Source organism: Podarcis filfolensis, assembly GCF_964270895.1.
Source record: "Podarcis filfolensis genome assembly, chromosome: 15".
Lineage (NCBI taxonomy): Eukaryota > Metazoa > Chordata > Lepidosauria > Squamata > Lacertidae > Podarcis > Podarcis filfolensis.
Window position 1 is genome coordinate 4,054,658 of NC_139618.1, and position 22,672 is coordinate 4,077,329.

The following is a 22,672-nucleotide window of genomic DNA, read 5'->3' on the forward strand; positions in this document are numbered from 1 at the left end:
TCCATGGTGAGTTGGGGTACCTCTTTTTCTAGAAAAATAGTTCTGAGTAAGAATTAAAGGTAAAGGGACCCCTGACCATTAGGTCCAGTCGTGGCCGACTCTGGGATTGCAGCGCTCATCTCGCTTTACTGGCCAAGGGAGCCGGCGTACAGCTTCTGGGTTATGTGGCCAGCATAACTAAGCCACTTCTGGCGAACCAGAGCAGCGCACGGAAACGCCGTTTACCTTCCCGCCGGAGCGGTACCTATTTATCTACTTGCACTTTATGTGCTTTCAAACTGCTAGGTCAGCAGGAACAGGGACCGAGCAACAGGAGCTCACACTGTCGCGGGGATTTGAACCGCTGACCTTCTGATCGGCAAGCCCTAGGCTCTGTGGTTTAATCCACAGCACCACCCATGTGTGTTGTATTGGGGGTGGACTTGTTCAGCTGAGTTACAGTATTTTCTAGGTGAGTTTCCGGGGGAGATGAGTCAGTGGTGGGTGGGACTATAAACAGAAGTGGGTGGAGTAAGGTTTGTGAATTTTATCACACATTCTCTATCCCCCATTCAAACAAGCAAAAAGCATTATTGGAGTTCAAGGATATAGCCAAGTGAGGCCAAAAAATCAAGGAGGATGCAAAGCAGAACCTGTGAGGTATGGTCCAGGGAGGGTTCTGAGGGCCAGACAGAGATGCTTGGAGGGCCACAATCGCCTTGCCCAGTTTACACACTTACACACACACACTTTTCAGCCATTTAAACTAAGCATCCAAACACTGAGCCAGCGTAAAAGAAAATCCCACTCAGTTAAATGGAGCAGCGTCTTGACATCGTACATAATCAGCTCTTGAACTTCATCTCCTTTTTGGATGGCGAGCTGATTATTGAGACCCCGACTTAAGAAAGCTTAAGGTGCCTTAATGCCTGGGATCTGCTCCAAATTCCTGACACACCTGCGGCCTTATAAAGGGGGCAAGCAGCCCTTCGAGGGAGTCGATTGCTTGCTCAGCCTCTCCTGATCTCCATCCCCAGTAGAAGAAATGCAAGCTTCAAACGCTTCATGGGTTGAGGTGAGAAACAGGACCCCAGGCCCTTTTGAGGGGCCGCAATGGCCCTACCTGGCCCCACAGAGCACCTACATATCAGTGGCTGTCCTCATGGGGCTGGTGGTCATCTCGGCCACCTTGGTGAACGGCTTGGTGATTGTGGTCTCTGTCCAGTTCAAGAAGCTCCGTTCTCCTTTGAACTACGTCCTGGTGAACCTGGCCGTGGCTGATCTCTTGGTCACCTTCTTTGGGAGCACCATCAGCTTCGTAAACAACGCCCACGGCTTCTTTATCTTTGGCCAGGCGACCTGCGAATTTGAAGGCTTCATGGTCTCCTTAACAGGTAGGGAGATGACCCTGGTGGCCCTTTGGTTTCCTTTGAAAAGCAGTTATCAGACCTTGCATTTACCGTATTTTTCGCTCCGTAGGATGCACCTAGTTTTTAGAGGAGGAAAACAAGAAAAAAAAATATTTTGAACAAAACAGTGGATGTATGATTTTTGTGGTTCTTGCTGTGGCCACAGACATGTGATCTGATGGTGAATTTGGGGTGACCCAATGCAAAAATCCTGAGGATCCATGTGGATCCGTGCTTTGTAACCACATTTTGCACCATTGCAGCCACAGGAAACAGTGGGTGCGTGATTTTTTTGGTGCAGGCTGTAGCCATAGACATGCTATGTGATCTGATGGTGAATTTGGGGTGACCCAATGCAAAAATCCTGAGGATCCATGGGCTTTTACCTCCCCCCTCCCAGGCAGCCTCTGCTAGTGTCCCTTATCTCTCTTCCAATCCCACTGATCAGCTGTTTCCTTTCAACACTCCCTTCCCTCTTGTTTGCCTTAGTGTCTCTTCCTTAGCTGGAGCAGTTTTTTGCTCCTCCTTTTCTTCTAATTTCTCTCCTTATTGCATTAGTCTTCCTGTTTCCCCCCTTTGCAAGTTTGCTGTCTTTACCTCCCCCCTCCCAGGCAGCCTCCTTTATCTCTAGCGTCCCTTATCTCTCTCCCCGGTCGGGAAACGATCAGCGGCTTTGTTTCAACACCCAATTCCCTCTTTCAAAAAAAAAAAAAAAAGCAAGACCTGCTTTTCCCCCCTGGGCAATTCGGCTCCAGGCACCACGCATTTGCTCCATAAGGCGCACAGACATTTCCCCTTACTTTTTAGGAAGAAAAAAGTGTGTCTTATGGAGCGAAAAATACGGTATACACTACTGTTGGAGCATTCGGAGCACACTGTTTGTCGCACATCTCCAGTTGCATTTTCATGCCAGTGTTATGATACTCATATTGCAGGTTGGGTGGGAAGGGATGCCTGAAGCAGAGGAAGTCAGAGTTGGCCTACAAACACAATGGGATATCGGGAAGGGCCCAACTTAGAAGTGGAACATCTGCTTTTCATGCTCCGGGTTCAATCCCTGGCATCTCCAGGAAAAGTTAGGAATTTTACCCTTTCTGAAATCCTAGAGGGAGCTGCTGCCAGCGAGTCTGATCAATACACAGTCTCCACCCCCATCGTTCTGCCTGGACACTGAGATCCAGCACCGAGGGTCTTTTGGCGGTTCCCTCATTGCGAGATGTGAGGTTACAGGGAACCAGACAGAGGGCCTTCTCGGTGGTGGCGCCCGCCCTGTGGAACACCCTCCCTTCAGATGTAAAGGAAATAAGCAGCTTTCCTATCTTTAAAAGACATCTGAAGGCAGCCCTGTTTAGGGAAGTTTTTAATATTTAACGCTGTTCTGTTTTTAACTCTTGATTGGGAGCCGCCCAGAGTGGCTGGGGAAACTCAGCCAGATGGGCAGGGTATAAATAATAAATTATTATTATTATTATTATTATTATTATTATTATTATTATTATTGAGTTAGATGGGTTCAAGGAAGATGGATCACGCTGCCATCCAGGAAGGCAGCTTCCTACATTCCTCTTTAAACCAGCCCTTAATTCAGATCCCCAAGGACTGGAAGCCTGCTTCATATTTAGAAGACCTTTCTGACTCAGTGGCAGAAGGTCCCAGGGTTAATCCCCAGTGGCATCTCCAGTTGGGGCTGGAGGAGAATGCTGTCTGAAACCCTGGCAAGCTGCTGCCAGTCAGGGTAGACAATACTGAACTAGATGGACCAGCTGTCTGATTCAGTATAAAGCAATTTTTATTATTTTTCGAAACCTCAGCAACCTTGATTTTTAAATAATAATAATAATAATAATAATAATAATAATAATAATAATAATAATTTTTTATTATTTATACCCCGCCCATCTGGCTGGGCTTCCCCAGCCACTCTGGGCGGCTTCCAAAAAAATATTAAAATACTGTAATACATCAAACATTATGGATGTAGCGCCATAGTTTCCCATGAGTAAATGCCATTTTTTGGCTGCTATCTGATCATTTAGAAAACTCTAGCCATTTTTGCCCCTTCATGGATCACTGCCTTGTAAGGAAATCAGCCCTGAGTGCTCATTGGAAGGACAGATCCTGAAGCTGAGGCTCCAATACTTTGGCCACCTCATGAGAAGAGAAGACTCCCTGGAAAAGACCCTGATGTTGGGAAAGATGGAGGGCACAAGAAGAAGGGGATGACAGAGGACGAGATGGTGGGACAGTGTTCTTGAAGCTACCAGCATGAGTTTGACCAAACTGCGGGAGGCAGTGGAAGACAGGAGTACCTGCCGTGCTCTGGTCCAGGGGGTCACGAAGAGTGGGACACGACTAAACGACTACACAACAACAAGCCATTTTTGAGATTGTGCTCTAGTTATTCCCCTTCTCTGTGGTCAACCTCTCCTCTCTAGCCCTTCTTTCTCCAACTAGCATAGGCTGGTCCATTAGGGAAAATAGGGCACTGCCTCACCACCCTCATTCTCTGCTCAGCCAACCCCAACCTCTCTGCCATCTTACTTACAACCAGCCCAGAGGGTGGCACTGCCCATCAGCTTCCTCCTCCTCCTTAATCTCAGCGTTGCCCTTGCAGAAAGGAGGATGGGAACAAAATTTGAATTGCTAGGCTCTGCCGCCACCTGCTGTTGGGCTCCCTGCCTGTTGCCCTACCATTTCCAATGGGCACCGGTCAACCCTGAGTTTATGTTATGAATAAAACCTGCATTTTTCAAAGGAAACACGCAAAAGCTGTGTCCGCTATGTATGGCTCTGTTCATCCCTGAGGTCTTCTCGAGGATGGGACTACGTGGGGCTACCTTTGAAGGTGACCCGGAAACTACAACTAATCCAGAACGCGGCAGCCAGACTGGTGACTGGGAGCGGCCGCCAAGACCATATAACACCGATCTTGAAAGACCTACACTGGCACCCACTACGTTTCCGAGCACAATTCAAAGTGTTGGTACTGACCTTTAAAGCCCTAAACGGGCTCGGTCCAGTATATCTGAAGGAGCGTCTCCACTCCCATCGTTTTACCCTGACACTGAGGTCCAGCACTGAGGCCCTTCTGGCGGTTCCCTCACTGCGAGAAGCCATGTTACAGAGAACCAGGCAGAGGGCCTTCTCGGTAGTGGCGCCCTCCCTGTGGAACGCCCTCCCACCAGATGTCAAAGAGAACAATAACTACCAGACTTTCAGAAGACATCTGAAGGCAGCCCTGTTTAGGGAAGCTTTTAATGTTTGATGTATTACAGTATTTTAATATTTTTTTGGAAGCCGCCCAGAGTGGCTGGGGAAGCCGAGCCAGATGGGCGGGGTATAAATAATAAATTATTATTATTACTATTATTATTATTGGAGACGTGTTCTCTGTTGCTCTAGAAGGCATGACTAGAACCAAGGTGGAAGCAGATATCGGCTAAAACTTTGGAGACACTGCCTGATGGGAGGGGCAGCTTAACAGGGGAGCTGAACTGTCCCAGGAGGTGGTGGTGAACTCTCTGCAGTTGGGGGTCTTTCAGCAGAGTTGGGTCAGCTACCTGCCAGGGATGCTGCAGGTGCCAAACTCCTGCACTGAATAGGGCTTGGGCTGGATGGCCGCTGAGACATCCCTCCAACCCTAAAATTCTAGGTTCATCTCTTCTTCTTTTTTCCAGGGATTGTGGGTCTTTGGTCCTTGGCGATCCTGGCCTTTGAGAGGTATCTCGTGATCTGCAAACCGGTGGGCGATTTCTGCTTCCAGCAAAGGCATGCAGTGCTTGGTTGTGCTTTCACTTGGGGGTGGTCGATAGTCTGGACAGTCCCACCACTCCTCGGTTGGAGCAGCTACGTCCCTGAAGGTTTGTTGACAGGGGACTTGTAAAATAGAAATACTTATGAAATATACTCAGAGTCGCAAGTGATTTCATGCTCTTTATTCAGCTCATAGTGGTGAGGAGGAATGAATGAAAGTCCCCTCAAAGTATCTGCTTTATATACATTATTTACACAATGGGCTGCACATGATTGGCTAATTCTGGAATTCTACTGTAAGCCAATCAGGTTGTGGATTCACTTATATCTGGAGCATGATTGGGTGGTTCCTGCCAACCAATCATACTGCTGCATTGCTCTAGGACCAATCAGACTGCTGCATTCTGAATCCTATTGTTCTAGGACCAATCAGACTGCTGCAATTTGGATCCTATTGTTCTAGGACCAATCAGACTGCTGCAGTTTGGATCCTATTCAACTCAGTACATAACTTAACTAACTAATCACGTCATTTCTGCCCCCCACAACCAAGTCCTGCCCCCCGCTAACAAAAATCCTGGCTACGCCCATGCCACTGGCCATTCTAATTAGGGATGATGGGAGCTGTAGTCTCCCATAGAAGTGCTGGCTGGGCCGATGGGAATTGAATGTTTAGGAAAGAGTTGTAGCTTGGTCACAGAGCATCTGCTTGGCATGCGGAAGGTCCTAGGTTCAACCCCGAACATCTCTAGGTATGGCTGGGAATGCCCTCATCTGAAATCCTGTATCAGGGGTCAGCAAACTTTTTCAGCAGGGGGCCGGTCCGCTGTCCCTCAGACCTTGTGGGGGCCTGGACTATATTTTGAAGGGGGGGGGGATGAATTCCTATGCCCCACAAATAACCCAGAAATGCATTTTAAATAAAAGCACATATTCTACTCATGTAAAAACACGCTGATTCACGGACTGTCCACGGGCCGGATTTAGAAGGCTATTGGACCGGATCCAGCCCCCAGGCCTTAGTTTGCCTACCCATGTCCTGGATGGTGACTGCCAATCGGTGCCGACAATATTCAGCCTGCTGGATCCTTGGTCCGACTCAGCGTAAAGACTTTGAAGAGACTTTACTTGCAGGTGGCAACTATCAAAAAGCAGCAGTGTTTATGCGCATCAAGTCCAAGGAAACACATTTCTTTCCCTTGAGCCCAAGAGAAGGGCTTTTTGCTTCCAAAAACTCTTTCGCAGCAGTGCGTAAGTTATCAGTCCACTGCTTGCCTATCCTCATAAACTCCTCCGGAGAAGCGTCTGCTTGAAGTTCCACACTCAGCAAAACAAGCAACCAATCTCCAGCTCCCACCCCTCCTATCTAAGACACACGCGTTCACTTTTAAAGAGATTTAACAAATTAACAAGGGAATGATTCGGCATTTCCAGGGCCTTAAAAGGTTTCCTTTTCCCCAGTACAATTCATTTCTTGCATCATCATCACCATCATCATCATCATCATATATTACACTGGTCAACAACAAATTTGTTGTCTGCGTTTTTTCAGCTGATTTAGAATGAATCTCATGCACTGAATCCAAAAAGCACATTGGTTTTGCTCAATCAGGTCAAGTTTTTGAGTTATGGCCACATGTCGTTTTTTTACATTTTTGTTCACATGTACGCTTGTGTGGAGCATTTTAGAAGAAGTTGGTGGGGGTAAAATGCCATGTCGAATGATTGTTTTGATTGGAAATTATTATTTTAATGACAATAAGTATTCAGGTTCGATGGTTCTGGGTGATTATGTCGAAAAGAGATCAGTTTGAAGTCATAAAACCTCGAAATCTTCCATAAATTGGTGCGGCAAAGCATAAAGTTGGGGGATCAAAACCCCTGGCTCACTCGAGTACACTGAAGGAGAACTATGAAGGGGTGAAGTATGTGCTGGAGAAAACTGGTTATGATCAGGTTAAGTGGTTTATTTGTGTTGACCTGAAGATGGTGAACTTTTTGTTGGGACAACAGTCTGGCTTCACCAAATACCCATGTTTTCTGTGCATGTGGGATAGTAGGGACCGTGCTCAGCATTACACGAAGGAGGACTGGCCTGTGCGGGAGGAATTGGTGCCTTGCAGAAAAAGGAACGTCATCAATGACCCTCTGGTGGACAGAGACAGAATACTCTTCCCACCACTGCACATCAAGCTCGGCTTAATCAAGCAGTTCACCAAGGCTCTGGACAAGGATGGTGACTGCTTCACTTACTTGTGCCAGGCTTTTCCAGGATTGACCATGGAGAAGTTGAAAGCTGGCATCTTTGACGGTCCTCAGATCTGTCAGCTCATCAGAGATTCAGAGTTCGGAAACTCAATGAACGAAGTGGAACTGGAAGCATGGAAGGCATTTGTTCTGGTAGTGAAGAACCTTCTTGGCAACAATAAGGCCAGAAACTACGCAGAACTTGTCAACAACATGCTGACTGCTTTCAGAAACCTGGGCTGCAACATGAACGTCAAGATGCACTACCTATTTTCACATATGGACCGGTTTCCTGAGAACCTGGGTTCAATGAGTGACGAGCAGGGGGAGAGATTCTATCAGGACATGAAAGAGATGGAGACCAGGTATCAGGGTCGCTGGGATGCAGTCATGATGGCTGACTACTGTTGGACTCTGAAGAGAGACCTCCCTGCCACTGAGCATTCCAGGAGTTCCAAGAACCGAAGTTCAAGCCCTGCAGTTTGAAAAATGGTGAAGCAACATGCAATTTACGTGTACTTACCTTTATGAATGCCCACCATTCAGTTTACAGTAATCGATGCTTCTATCAGGTAATCAATATATGTTGTTGGAAAAACATTTTTTTCTCTTAAAAACATATTTAGGATGATATGTATTGACAAAAATCAGCTGATAATGCCACAAAAATGTAATCGATTTTGTCACAAGATCTGATTTTTTCAAATCAACATAGCACAAAAACCTGACCTGATGGAGCGAAACGGATGCCATTTCCTGATTCAGCAGTGCAAAAATACCCTAAATCAGTTGTAGAAATCTAGACAACATTCAAAAAGTAAAAAATTGTTATTTATACCCCGCCCATCTGGCTGGGTTTCCCCAGCCACTCTGGGCGGCTTCCAACAAAACACTAAAATACAATAACTTATTACACATTAAAAGCTTCCCTAGACAGGGCTGCCTTCAGATGTCTTCTAAAAGTTTGGTAGTTATTTTTCTCTTTGACATCTAGTGGGAGGGCGTTCCACAGGGCGGGCGCCACTACCGAGAAGGCCCTCTGCCTGGTTCTCTGTAACTTGGCTTCTTGCAGTGAGGGAACCACCAGAAGGCCCTCAACGCTGGACCTCAGTGTCCGGGCAGAATGATGGAGGTGGAGACGCTCCTTCAGGTATACTGGACCGAGGCTGTTTAGGGCTTTAAATACATTTTCCTAACGAATACAGTACAACACTCAAGAGTTTTCTCCCTTCCTCGAACCCTAGGCTTGAGAACATCCTGCGGCCCCAACTGGTACAGCGGCGGAAGCAGCAACAACAGCTACATCCTGACTTTGTTCGTGACTTGCTTTGCAATGCCTCTCAGCACAATCCTCTTCTCCTACGCCAACTTGCTCATGACGCTGCGAACCGTGAGTACCGGGCAGTTGTGGTTGTGCGTGCCCTGTGCTGCTTCGAGTGCATCGCTGTAGATGGCTGGGGGCAGCGAGCGTTCCCTCGACGCTTCCCTGATCCTTCCTGCAGGTGGCAGCTCAGCAGAAAGAGCAGGAGACAACTCAGAGGGCCGAGAGGGAGGTGACGCGAATGGTTGTCGCCATGGTGGCTGCCTTCCTCGTCTGCTGGCTGCCCTACGCCAGCTTCGCCATGGTGGTCGCCACCCACAAGGACCTCGCCATACGGCCAGCGCTCGCTTCCCTGCCATCGTATTTCTCCAAGACGGCGACAGTGTACAACCCCATCATCTATGTCTTCATGAACAAGCAGGTAAGCACCCGAGGGGAAATTAAATGATTGTGGATAGGAAGAGTTTGGATTTGATATCCCGCTTTATCACTACCCAAAGGAGATCAAAGCAGCTAACAATCTCCTTTCCCTTCCTCCCCCACAACAAACACTCTGTGAGGTGAGCGGGGCTGAGAGACTTCAGAGAAGTGTTACTAGCCCAAGGTCACCCAGCAGCTGCATGTGGAGGAGCGGGGAAGCGAACCCGGTTCACCAGATTACGAGTCTACCGCTCTCAACCACTACACCACACTGGCTCACTGGGAGGGCCATTATTAGCCAGGCTCATTTGTGTTCCTATTTAAGGGCAATTGTGTAGACTGGAAAACATCTATGCACTGTGAGTCAATCGACCAATCTCTTTATCATGGTCAAGGTCTAATATTCAGCACCCTGTAAGTCATCGCAGAGGGCTTCTTCCATGGCAGCGGACTACGTATGTCAGGGTTTGGGAACTTTTCTCAGGCTAAGGGCCAAACTAGCTCATAAGGACCCTTCCAGGTCTGCCTTCCAGTAATAGTAGTAGTAGTAATTTATTTGTACCCTGCCCATCTGACTGGGTTGCCCTGGCCACTCTGGGCAGCTTCCAGCACACATAAAAACAAAACATTAAACACAAAAACTTCCCTATACAGAGCCGCCTTCAGATGTCTGAAAAAAGTTGTATAGTTACTCATCTCCACAGGGTGGGCACCACTGCTGAGAAGACCCTCTCCCAATGGTAGGTGGTAAAAAAAGGTAAAGGGGCCCCTGACCATTAGGTCCAGTCGTGGCAGACTCTGGGGTTGCGGCGCTCATCTCGCTTTATTGGCCGAGGGGGCCAGCGTACAGCTTCCGGGTCATGTGGCCAGCATGACTGAGCCGCTTCTGGTGAACCAGAGCAGTGCACGGAAACGCCGTTTACCTTCCCGCCGGAGCAGTACCTATTTATCTACTTGCACTTTGATGTGCTTTCGAACTGCTAGGTTGGCAGGAGCAGGGACCGAGAAATGGGAGCCTGCTGTGGGGATTCGAACTGCTGACCTTCCGATCGGCAAGTCCTAGGCTCTGTGGTTTAACCCACAGCGCCACCCGCGTCCCCATAATGGTAGGGGGGCAGGACAATGGATGCAGCTCTTACCTTTCTGTACTGTAGGGTTACATTACAAGTTTAATTCTGAGGTTCCTATGTGCCTTTTTTTTTTTTTTTTTTTTGGTTTGGAGAAATATGGAGGAACCTGAATTGTGATGGGTTTCAGGATGTTCAAATCAAGAACATCCAAATTTTGATTTAACCAAATTTCTCCTCCATCTTTACGCACTGCAACAAGCTGCTCATTTGGACCCACCCTGGTTCTGCAGGCAAATGTGATGGTGACCCTGTCAATTCTCCCTTCTCGCCTTCAGTTCCGCAGTTGCCTCCTCTACAAGATGAGCTGTGGCCACAGACCATTATCTTCCCAGGACACGACACCGGCTGTGATCAGCCTCCCATGCCGCCTCACCACCTCAGCTTCAGAAGGAAGCAGGAATCAAGTGTCGCCTTCCTAACGATGCAGAAGGGCAGGACCTGCCGCCGCCGCCGCCGCCTTTGAACGTGGCTCTCGTTTCTGTTCTCTAAGTCGCCTTGTTAAAAGAGCAAAATCTGGGAAATGGAATCCCACAGAAGAAGTCAGTACCTTTTATTAGAGACACATCTGATGGATAGAGACAAATCTGTGAACTCGTCGGCACCATGTCTTATCTTCCTCCCCAGCTTGTGTCCTAAACTTTGCCCATTTATAAATGTGAATTGGGCCCAGAAACTAATTGGCAGCCAGTGCAGTTGGGTCAGGATAGGTGCAATATGCTCAAACTGCCTTGCTCCTCTCAAATAATCCTAGTAATTGTAGCTTAGCTCTCACAGAGCTACAGTTCCCAGTACCCTTAGGTTCCTAGGATCCTTGGGGGGGAAGTCGTGTGCATGAAATGTGCTTTAGATATATGGTGCACACGTGATTTATGTTAGAACAACAACAAAAGCCTCCAGGGGTTGCTGGTCTTTTAACTCCCATCAGCCCCAGCCAACATGGTCAACAGATGAGTCACAGTCCAGCAAGATCTGTAGCCCCAATCTCAGAGGATGAAGCTGCCCTTTGGAAAAGCTCCAACTCTTCTCTCCGGCAGGCCAGTTAATCTTGCTACTAACACAACTGCTCCGCACACCTGTCCTTTTTCATCTTCTTCTGGCCACACTGCTGGGACCAGGAGTCGTGAACCCAATTTAACAGCCAACTGCATGATTTGCATTTTCTCCAACTGCTCTTGGGAAGAGATAAGTGTGTGTGTGTGTGTGTGTGTGTGAGAGAGAGAGAGAGAGAGAGAGAGAGAGAGAGAGAGAGAGAGAGCTGCCCATATAAAGACTCTCATCTTATCTGCACACCAAAGGAAGAAATGAAAAACCGTCCGGTTCCTTTCGACCCTCTCAAGCCTTACTTACGCCGTCAAAATATCTTGCACCTGAAATAAAATGTATTGCCCCTTTATTTTTGTTAGGTTAGGTTGTTGTCGTGTATGTGGTATTTTTTTAAAAAAAACTGCTTGGGAGTTATTTTTAACAGTGGTTACCCGGGGCGGAAAAGTGGAGCAAAATAAATAAATAAGGAAATCAAAGCGAAACACTTTGCTCAGGCCTTGAAGGGGCGTGGAAAACGTGTGTGGATTAAACATCTTTATTTAGCACAAAACAGACTGATGCTAGGATCCAAAGGCCTGTGTGCCAAGGTACTGCAGACACAGAGAGGGGTTGCCAACTTCCCTTTCTGGCTGCAGCTCCTGCGACCAACGTAGACAGCAAGCACCATTAAGAGGCATTGCCTCTTGTAAGCGATGCAGGAGTTACTCTGAAGAAGGGACTGCTGCAATGCACTCTGTGTGGGGCTTCCCTTGTGCCTGATCCAGAACCCGTTGTTTGTGCAGAATGCTGCAGCACAATTGCTGGCAGGAGTGAGACCCTGTCAGCGTGTAACACCTTGCCTCAGAGGCCTGTACAGCTTGCCGATTTGCTACCAGGCCAAGATGTTGTTTTTAGTACATATAAATTCCTGAACAACTTGGGACCAGTTTACCTGCGGGATCAGTTCACCCCAGATATGCCCCCTCGACTGCCCTGCTCACTGGAATGCGTACTGCAACACGCGCCACATAACACTCCTTCTGCATTTGTAACAAATCAATCTTTGAAATTTGAACCTCCCTTCCTATTGACATCAAAAAGCATTTTTGTTTAGGCAAACCTGTTAAGACATGTAGAATGATGACACATGTTGTAAACTGGTTTCCAGCTTATTATTGAATTCAATTAGTTTTTAAATGTTTTGAATAATTGTTTTTAACTGTATTTTTTACTGATCATTCATTCATTCATTCATTTTTTGTAAACTGCTTTGAGGTTGAGGCTGTTTTGAAATCAAGGAGTGTATAAATTTTATGAAATGAAGTACTTATAAAAACTGCAGCCCATAAGCACCGTCTGGAAGAGGCGTGCTCTCAAGGGGGAACGCCTGTTCTAAGATGTCATCTGAGGCAACAGACTCGTCATCTGAAAGAGTTTTGTTTTTGCTGCAGAACCATTGCTTCTACTCACACACAAACATATGCAGACTGAATAGTCGACTGATGGATCGACTGTCACTCATGACTGATGAAACATTTATTCAATTGGGTGGCAGCCCTAAAATCTGTGGTGTGATTCCAACTTTGAAAAATACCGTATTTTTTGCTCTATAAGACTCACTTTTTGCCTCCTAAAAAGTAAGGGGAAATGTGTGTGCGTCTTAGGGAGCGAATGCAGGCTGCGCAGCTATCCCAGAAGCCAGAACAGCAAGAGGGATCGCTGCTTTCGCTGCGCAGCGGTCGCTCTTGCTGTTCTGGCTTCTGGGATTCAGAATATTTTTTTTCTTGTTTTCCTCCTCCAAAAACTAGGTGCGTCTTATAGAGCGAAAAATCTGGTCCCTTGCGCAAATAGACTGAGTTATCAGTCATCAATCTGGTCCTTATCTCCATGCTTCGCCTATCTTTCACATCTGTTTTTAAAAGTAGCATGTGTACATTTTCATGTATATATGCAGCCATCCTTGACCTTTTAACAAAAAATAATAATGCAGGGCATATTTTTGGGGGGTGAGGGAACCATGCTGTCAACATCACAGGCACTAGCCAATTGGTGCCTTGAAAAGCTGACTTCCCCTACATGATGAGAAGACGAGGAAACAATAATAATGCTATTATTTGCCCCCCACCCATCGGAGTGGGTTGCCCCAACCACTCGGGGTGGCTTCCAGCATATACAAAAACATAATAAAACATTAAAAGCTTCTCTGTACAGGGCTGCCTTCAGATGTCTTCTAAAGGTTGTATAGTTACTTATCTCCTTGACAACTGATGGAGTTTCTCCACTGAGAAAAGAATACATTTGGGTTGACTGCAGAAGGCATGTCTCTTTCCCTGTTCTATAGCTCTTCTTCTGCCCTCACTTTGCTAGGTAGGAAAACAGGAAGTGAGCATGAAGGGTAAGTGAGGACAATAAATCATCACTTGCCATTCATGGTCTAGGGCAGGATGCCCTGCGCTTCCTGTTGAGCCTGCCTTCCATGAACACCTGAACCCAAACAGATTGATATTAAGTGACAAGTGGGAGCTAATTGCACTGACGGGTCCATGCTGAGCGTAATTATCCAGAGAGGAGTTTGCTGCAAATCAATTAATTAAGAGTGCCTTTCCCCTTTTTAAAGCCATGCTTGCGCTCCCACCCACTCCCGCCTGGTGCCACCGGTCGCTTCGTTTTCTCCCAATTAATACAATTCATCTGCTTTTTGTTTACAACCATCAGGACTTAATCCAATTAATTAAATGTTAAGCGGCGCTCCGTTGACTATCACTAGAGGAAAAGAAGGGGAGGGGGGAGTTAAATTTGCAAAGAGCAACAAAAAGAGAATTTGTCACTAATAATTTGCAAAGTGAGGAAGAGATGCTTTCTGATGCTCGCTTACTCTCTGTGAGCTGACACATGCTGGCTATGCAAGTTTGGTGGGGAAGCATTTGCTTTCCATAGAACACAGAGTGCCAATTATTACCGAGGCAGAATATTGCCCCATCTAGCTCAGTATAGTCCAAACAATTCCCCCCCCCCCCCGTATAATTTTTATTAAGTTTTTCCTTTTATAACACAACAAATACAACCTTACAATAACAAACAAATATACTCAGTAGTATAGTCCAAACTAGCGGTTCTCAGACGGTGCGGCAGGAGACGATGGCAAGTGTTGTGGGAAGATTCAAAGACAATCAAAGAAACTTCAGAATGTTCCCACTGGTAAAAAGTTTTAAGACAAGCAATGAATTTTGCGGCCTCCAACAGGGACATGTTGCAACACTGGTGGAAAAAGATTTGATAATTACTTCCCACCGCCTACAGAAAACTTCGTCCGGGTTAGAGACCCCTTTTCGAACTGCAGCTGTTCAGGGCTGACATTGAATGAAGAGGAGGAAATGGCCCGCATTTTGCATGCTCACACCTTGAAAATGACACACAGGACTCTTTTTTGGGGTATACAACCAGAAACAGTATCCCCACTTCTCTTCATTGGCTATTCTTCCACAGTTCCCCATCACATATTGTTGTGAACGGGGATTTTCTACTCTGACAAATATGAAAGATCAGAAAAGAGAAAGGCTTAATTGCGTTGATGAGGAGATGAGTGTTCGTCTCAATTTAGACCTAATATAAAGGAGATTGTCAGGCAAAAGCAAGCTCACGCCACTCAGTGAGCTTGTATCCATACTTAAGGCACATATTTAAGAGGCTTGTTTATAATTATATTTTGGGAACGACTCACGTTTTTTTGGTAGCTGCATTGTTTCATACTTTCTGGATGTCCTGTGATTATATTATAAAACAGTTGTGTTCCGTCTTATAAATCAAACACTGATAGTTGTTGTTTCAGTTTCTGATGTATTTTTTATCAATAAAAAATTCGACATGGAACAAACTTTTATTCTGAAAAGTGTGGACCAGAGGAAAAAGTTTAAGAGCCACTGGTTTACACTGACTCACAGTGGCTCTCCAGGGTTTCAGGCTGAGGGGATGTTTGCCAGCCTGCCCCAGAGGTATTAGGATTGAATCAGAAACCTCCTGAATGCTCCATCACCAAGCCACAGCCCTTCCAGGTCTTCCGGGGGGGGGGGATTTGAAGGGGAAGTAGTATGAATTAGGCAGATTCATCTTTCAAGGCAAACCAAATCTATTATCTCCCTCATTCTCATAATCAGAACCCAGAGCCCAATTTTGCACCCAGTGTTCCAGTCCCTGCACTGGGATGGCGTGGCAACAGAGAAGAAATTTGGCTCAGTTCGCAATTAAAGGTGGACATACCAAATTTCGCACTTCCCGAAACAATGCACATACTGAACCGCAACTGCTACCCTTTGAAATTTCCACTTCTCCAAATTTTTCAGTGCTGTTATTCCACGAGAGCAGGAGAGATGGCCCTAAGGACCCATGCGTTAGAGGTGGAAGTAGACCTTAGTTTTGAGGCGGACGCTGTATCCTTTTTTAAAAATTGCAAACTGGCGTGGGGAACTTAAGCCTGGAAAAAATGAGCAGCAGAGGAAAATTGAAATTGACAAATTCGCCCATCCCTAACCAAAGCGCAAAAAAAAAAAAAAACCCACCCAACAACCACTAGGCAGACCTGGGTCTCCTGTTTCTTATCCAGGATTCAGGTAAGGAAAAAAGAGACTCTACTGGCGCTAGGAAACAGTTCATTATAAAAGAACTGCTGTGATCATGACATGTTCCAAGCTGAGCTGAGGGACAACTCCGTCTATTCAAGGCTTGTCACCAGACAAGGTGGCTTTCTGCCGTCTCCTGGACTGGCATAAGCAATATCTTGTGACAGAATTGAATAAATTGAGTTGCACCAACCCACCCACACTGCATTCCCAAGACGGCTTGCACAGCACATGTTCTTAATAATCTGTTTCCTGACACTGTCTGGCATCTCCTCCTCTAGGATCCTCGGCCGGTTGATGTCACTTTCAATTCTTTAAAAACGTGTTCCAAGAATTCAAGTGAGACAAAAAGGCGTGGTGAGCGGGGGAGGGAAGCTTCCACCTGCAGGGTGATCACAAGAACTGGCTCCCAAGTTGACAGCTAACAGTGAACCTCATAGTGTGGACAGAGTTCCAGCCTAAGCTGCCCCAAAGAAGTAAATGGGGTGTTGCTTTGCCCGTGAGATTTTCAAGCACCTCATTGGTCTCAGACCTTTTATCGGAGAACAAGGGTGAGGAGGAGAAAGAATCGCTGCAGGGGTCTACAAGGGGTGGGTGGGGGTTCATTTACTGTTTGCATTTTAATGAGAATCAGTGTCAAGACTTCCCAGAACAATATGCAAACCAAAAATGAAACTGTCAACATCCACACATCTCTGACTTGCACAGTATAGCTCCTCCAAAACAATAAAAAATTGTATATTAACACACACACACACACACACACCTCCCGCCACTCTGGCTGGCTTCCAACAAAATATTAAAAATACTAGGATAAAAGGGTCCATAAAGTGTCTATATCAGGGAGATGGACATATCAAGATGCACTGTATTAAAAGAAATTGTTTGCAAAAATGTGTCTAACACTGATGAATCACCACGAGAGCTTTTGTTTTAAACTGCAAACCAAATTTCAGACTGGGAGAATAAACATAAGGCTTATTTGCACATTACACGCATTTGCAAGTGCCTGTGGGAATCATTCATTGATTAATACAGTTATGCACCCAAGTGGGCAATGATTGTGCATTACGTATAAATAACTGTGCAGGTGTACAACTCGGCTATTTGTGTACACAGGCTGCACACTCCTGGAATGGAATGTCCAGACAGTGAAACTGACAGGTTTTTCCATTCCTACCTCCTTCCGGTTACCTTTTGCATTCAAGTAACCACGCAGCCCATCGCATTAAGACCTAGGGTGGCTCAGCTGAAGGTACAAACATAAAGAGAGCCTGCTGGATGAGGCCAATGGTTTATCCAGTCCAGCATCCTGTTCTCATAGTGGCCAACCAGATGCCTGTGGGAAAACTGCAAGCAGGACCCAAGCACAAGAGTATTTTCCCCTCCTGCAGTTCCCAAGAGCAGGGAATGTGTTGAACTTGAAACGTACATGCTAAGCCTCTCCATTAAAATGAAAAGGAGCAGTCCTTCACAGTGGCGTAGCGTGGGTTGTCAGCACCCGGGGCAAGGCAAGTAATTTGCGCCCCCTAACCCGTGGATTTGCGCCCCCTAACCCGTGGATTTGCCCTAACCCCAGATGTTGCGCCCGGTGCGGCCTGCCCCCCCTGCACCCCCCACGCTACGCCACTGGTCCTTCATGAACAAGGGGTACCTAGGATGTCTCTGAATGGAACGTGCCGCTGGACTATGGTGAAGACTTGCAGAATTGGTAGAAGGAAAAAGCGTAGGCCCCAGCAGCCAGGGAAGGTGGGAGCTGTAGTCCCTAAATCTGGAGTACTACCTTCACTCCCCCAAACAAAGAGTAAAGAGAGGGAATGGATGTGAGCAGCAGTGTCACTCTTCTGGTTGGATGAGGGCAGAAATGTGTGCATTTCATCCTTAAAGCACACCTTAGATTACATTTTAGTTGAAATAAAAGCTTTGCCTCCAGCATGGTTCTGATGATGATGATGATGATGATGATGATGATGATAATAATTTATTTATACCCCGCCCATCTGGCCGGGTTTCCCCAGCCACTCTGGGCAGCTTCCAACAAAGTATTAAAATACAGTAGTCTGTTAAACACTAAAAGCTTTCGTAAAGAGGGGATGTGGGAGATGGCTCTGTAACTTCTACCATCCCCCTTTGCAGGGCCAAAGTGGTGGTTAAAAAAACTAGACTGGGGCACTTGGTTAAGCGTTTAACAACCCCAACAGTCCACATTTAATGCAAAAGTGAACCCCAAGTGACTTATCCCAAGTTTGTAGAGCTAAGGCATAGGGCCTATATATGCATGTTTACTTGGGGGGCTCACTCCCATGTAAGCACCTATAGGATTGCAGCCGGGGCTTGTTCTTGATGATGCCTCTGCAAGGCAGTCCTTTTCGTTCCTGCAGGACTTGTGGAGTAAATGGGTCAGGAGGATGGACTGCATTTCTTTGTTTATTGCTGTTGATAAGTCAATCTTTTGTGTTTTTTCTCCCCTCAAAGGGTATTGGTGCACAGCAAACCTCTCACCTCTGAGACCTCGTTTAAAAAAGCATTATTAATTCCCAAAACCCCCACAGGACCACAGGTTTCCGGTCCTGGAGTCTCCTCCTTTCCAAACCCACAGTCAATACTGGCACAGAGGCTGCTTCAGGGGTTTGGTGCAGGTGTTTCTGTGTTTCTGCACCCGCAGAAATCAGGGGATCCCAGAGGATTAATCAGCTAAACGGTGCCCCCTTTCCCACCGCAATGGCACAGCCTCCCACTGTGGAGCGGGAACTATTTGCAAGCAGCTGGAGAGGGAGCACTGGCGGAAATAACACAACGCGGTGGGTTGTTTTTTTTCCACACATTCCTGTATAAAATATAACAGTGTTCATTAAGTTATCTTTCGAGCATATGGTTCATGTTTTTACCCTTCAGGCTGTTTTTGTTTCATTTTTGGTGGTGTTTTTTCCTTTTCTTTTCTTCAAAAAAAGTCTTGGTTCCTGCAAGCAGCATCAATCCCTGCTTTGGCACTCGGCTGCGCACAGTTCAGCTCTTCAGAACAAGCACAGGAAAAATGAGATGCTGTCGCCCTGTCAGAATCTGAATGGTAAGGAGAGGCTCCCCTATCAGGGTGGACTAGACTGAGAGAAGTGTGCAAATGACCGCCGGGGCCATGAAGCCTACACACCTGTTGGATGGCTACCCTCCAGGTCTCCCACTGCACATGGGCCCTCTATATCCACAAAGAAGTTGGTCAAGCAGCCTCAAGAGGACAGCTGGCAAGGTTTTCCCAGCACCTCCCTCCCCGATGCCACCATTCTTGTGTTATGCAAGAGAGTGGAGGAAAAGCATGCCGTTTTACTGATTTTTAGATATTGCGTGGGACCGGGGAGGGTGTGGGAGGAGAATGAGCTTAACCAAAAGGATTGTGTTTTGAAAAGCAATCCCATTTTGCAAAATAAACGAGGCGTCTGGCCTCCTGTTCCTAAGCACCTACTATATCAAACGGATGCATCAGGCACATTTGAGCGAGACGTGAAAAATTGGTTTCCTTCTAGCGGCTGCTTCGGTTTCATAGTCGGCCTAATCCCTCGCAAGGCAATCTTCCGCAGGCGGCTGTAAATCCTGCCTAACAAGGTTAGGAGAGGAGCTCTAACTCCCCGGCAGAGCACCTGCTTAGCATGCACAAGGTCCCAGGTCTCAATCCCCAGTGCACGCTTACTGGGGGCCATGGCCCAGGTAGGGGCTCTGCAGGGCGCAGATGAGTTTCTGCTCCAGTGGAGTCTGAGTGGTGGATGTGGGTGGGTGGTTTTGGGGGGGGGTGCGTGCGCTATTTGGGGAAGAGAACCAGTGAGAAGTTTCACATCGCAAGGAGCTGAGCAAGCATTTTGGATGAAAAGGTCTTGCCACAAAGCTACTTATGAAGATAAGGAGGAGGTGGGGTTGTGGGCTTCACGCCCCTTCCCCACACTCGCGGGGGCTGGCTCCAGCCCCCGCGATAGCAAAGGGAATCCTCGGCCGGGTGGCGCCGGGGGCGTGGCCTCGCCTATTTAGGTCTGGCGCGGCCGAGGCTCCCCCTCTTTCCATCGCCGCAGCGGACTTGGTTTTCCCCTCCCTTCCCACCCTTTAGGCAGGTTCTCTGACGTTGCTATGAACTTCGGCCGGTCGCCGTCAAGGGGCCTGGTAGGAATTTTTCCAAATGGCAGATTGGCTCCAGCCATTTGGTTTTCGCCTACCTCGTAGCAAACCGTCACAACTCCTCGGTATTGGCGGTTAGGCATTGGTGGGGGTATTGATCTATTGTTATGCAGATGAAGGGTGGGAAGGAGCACCATCACCTTCCCCCAAACAAAGGGTAGTCCAGTAAAGGATTCTGGGGGGCGTGGCCTTGTCCTAAGCCTAAGGAGGTGTGGGCCTACGGCACGCCCCCACGCGGTGACACCGGGGGGAGGTCCTAGTTGACGTGCCTCAGCAGGACTCCTCCCATTGGTGGTTAACCCTTACCGGCCTTCATGCCGGTTAGTTGTTAGGACCAATGCCTAAGCCAATGCCGCTCAATTCCTGTACTCAATAAAGTTGTGGCCTAATTCGACCCATTAACCAGAATTCTTGTGTCCTGTGTCTTTATTTCCTTGGGGGGAGGCGGGAAGTCGCCATGCAAAGAGGGTCACACTTGCATAAACCTGGTTCTCCCCCTTCATCGTTCATAAGAGCCTGCTGGAACAGGCCAAAGGCCTCTCTAGCGCAGCGCCCTGCTCTCAGTGGCCAACCAGTTGCCTGTGGAAAACCAGGAGCAGGACCTCAGCACAAAAGCATTTGCTCCTCCTGTGGTTTCCAGCAACGGGCATTTGAAAGCAACTGTGGAGGTGGAGCACAAGCCACCATGGCCAGTAACCATTGATGGACCTCTTGTCCATTAGGTTTGATTTCTTTTGAGCTTGGTGAGGTTTCGAACTCAACACTTGGAAAAAAAGAACACTAAAAAGACACAATGCAGGGGCACGGTTCCATGTTTCTTTTATGGATCAAGACAGACCTTCAACATTCTCGGCAGAACCCTCCGATTCGCTGAAGCTGTCCTCTGCTCCGTCCCTCATCTCGATGTTTCCGTGATGGGCGTGGCTTGGCTCCCTTAGGGGACAGAGAGGTGTTGTGTCAGGGGCAGCTTTGGGGTGCGGCCCGTTTTTAATGGCATCTATCCAATCGGCTCTTCTGGAAACAATTTTAAAGGTGGACCTACAAAAGCAGCCCTTTCTGAAACAGCACGAGAAATGAAACCCAGGTAGCCTTCAAAATTCATCCTTCTGCGAAATTTGCGGCGCTGTTCTCCAACCAAACGATAGGTAGAAAAAATAGTGTGCATATAAAGGCAAGTATTTGTGGGGGAATACACAGTGATGCAATACAGTTAGAAAGACTGCTTGTAAAAATGTGTACCTTAGTTAAAAATTGCATTCAAAAATGCATAGTTTGGAGAAACCTACACCGGAATACTTACAAATTTTCATAAGCTTTTAATAATAATAAAATAATAATAATAATAATTACAAATAGCTGTTGAAGTGTGGAGAATCGAATTTTAGAATGGGAAAAGGAAAACCCATGAGAGCAGAAGTCAACAGTTTCATCCATGTCTACTTGGAAGAATCACCTTCTCCTGTATATATACCTGCCTGGGCCTTGAGATCTTCTCCAGGTTAGGGTCATAGGGTTGCAGCCAATGCTAGTCCTACTACAAGTAGATCCACTGAAGTTAATGCACATGACTAACTTCAATAAGTTCACTGTGGGCAGAATTAGTTTACACCAAGTCCATTGCTCCCTTTAGCTCAGTGTTATTTATAAGGTGTTCACCAGTAATGCTAAGCCATAGTTAACATTAACCACAGTTTATAAACCAACAAGAAACTGCAGCTGGAGAGCATGGTTTGCTCCTGGTTAATAAAGCCATTGATCAAGCCGCTGCATGAGGAGTTTTCAAGCAGGAAGCTGAGAGAATCAATGACCCTCCAGATGTTACTAGACTCCAACTTCCACCAACCCGAGACAGCTTGGACAAGGATCAAGGAATTGTAATATTCAGCAAGTTCTCCCACCTCTGAGCTACTCTTATGTCTGCACTGAGCCAAGCAGTATAGAAACAAGCTGGTACAGACCTATCCTTAAGTCTGCCAGGTACATTTGCCTTTTTCTCAATCCACCTCAATCCGCTAGCGAGCATCAGTGTGGGATCTCTGTCCAGCGCTTTCTAATATGCTGTTGCTTCTGTCACTAGTCAGTTTTCCAGCTCCACTGACATCCCTTCATTCTCACAAGCAGAGAACAGTCTTTCTTGGGTGATACGAATGGGTTGTCAGTCACTTCACTAACCTCTTGATGGGGGCTGATGGCTCTGCGCGAGGGTTGCGACTGTCGGCAACTGGCCTGAGGACAGCTTCCAGAACATCATCAAGGCTTGAGTGAGCCCTGCAAAAGAAAAGGAAACACATGCCCCCAAAATCCAGATTATTAGAAGGGATGCCGGCATGTTGAAGGGCTGGGTGTTTGGTGGGGTGGAGACACAGAGGGAGAGAGGGAGAGAGGGGGAGAGAGAGAGAGAGAGAGAGAGAGAACCATTTTCTCTATCGCTGCCTTTTACTGATACCACTCAAGGTTATTAGGCCTGCAAAGGGAGTTTGAAGAAAGAATTTCAATGCACTTTTTCACTGCCCTTCATCACTGGCTTACACTGAATGTTGGCTTCTCTGCTTCTTTCACTCTGCATCCTTGCTGATATGCAAACAGGGTTTGTTTGTTTTATTATTATTATGAACA

The 22,672-nt window shown here is 47.0% G+C and overlaps 2 protein-coding genes across 6 annotated transcripts in view; one reads left to right on the forward strand and one right to left on the reverse strand.

Annotated features, from left to right (window-relative positions):
- Window positions 1-318: 318 nt before the first annotated feature.
- LOC310750201 (pinopsin-like) lies at window positions 319-9,162 on the forward strand. Its single transcript, XM_083588096.1, has 4 exons — window positions 319-1,373; window positions 5,066-5,248; window positions 8,633-8,778; window positions 8,891-9,162. The coding sequence occupies exons 1-4, from the start codon at window positions 1,025-1,027 to the stop codon at window positions 9,155-9,157; spliced, it is 945 nt and encodes a 314-aa protein (XP_083444222.1). The 5' UTR covers window positions 319-1,024; the 3' UTR covers window positions 9,158-9,162.
- A 9,405-nt stretch (window positions 9,163-18,567) lies between these two features.
- The window catches only part of TEX14 (testis expressed 14, intercellular bridge forming factor), a 52,094-nt gene continuing 47,989 nt past the window's right edge, over window positions 18,568-22,672 (reverse strand). For 2 of the 5 annotated variants that reach the window (XM_083587407.1, XM_083587405.1), the window contains 2 exons: window positions 22,229-22,324; window positions 20,859-20,989 (listed from right to left, as the gene is read on the reverse strand). In XM_083587407.1, coding sequence (XP_083443533.1) covers window positions 20,884-20,989; window positions 22,229-22,324 — 202 coding nt within the window. In that variant the 3' untranslated portion in view covers window positions 20,859-20,883. Of the gene's footprint in view, window positions 18,911-20,858; window positions 20,990-22,228; window positions 22,325-22,672 lie in introns of those variants that run through there. The other 3 variants (XM_083587406.1, XM_083587404.1, XM_083587403.1) reach the window with 3 other exon arrangements.

Excerpts from the sequence above, each read along its gene's own strand:
- LOC310750201 (XM_083588096.1), top strand. The coding sequence starts at position 1,025 with ATGCAAGCTTCAAACGCTTCATGGGTTGAGGTGAGAAACAGGACCCCA. Across the intron at positions 5,249-8,632 it reads GAGCAGCTACGTCCCTGAAG|GCTTGAGAACATCCTGCGGC; the intron begins GTTTGTTGACAG and ends CTCGAACCCTAG. Across the intron at positions 8,779-8,890 it reads TGCTCATGACGCTGCGAACC|GTGGCAGCTCAGCAGAAAGA; the intron begins GTGAGTACCGGG and ends TCCTTCCTGCAG.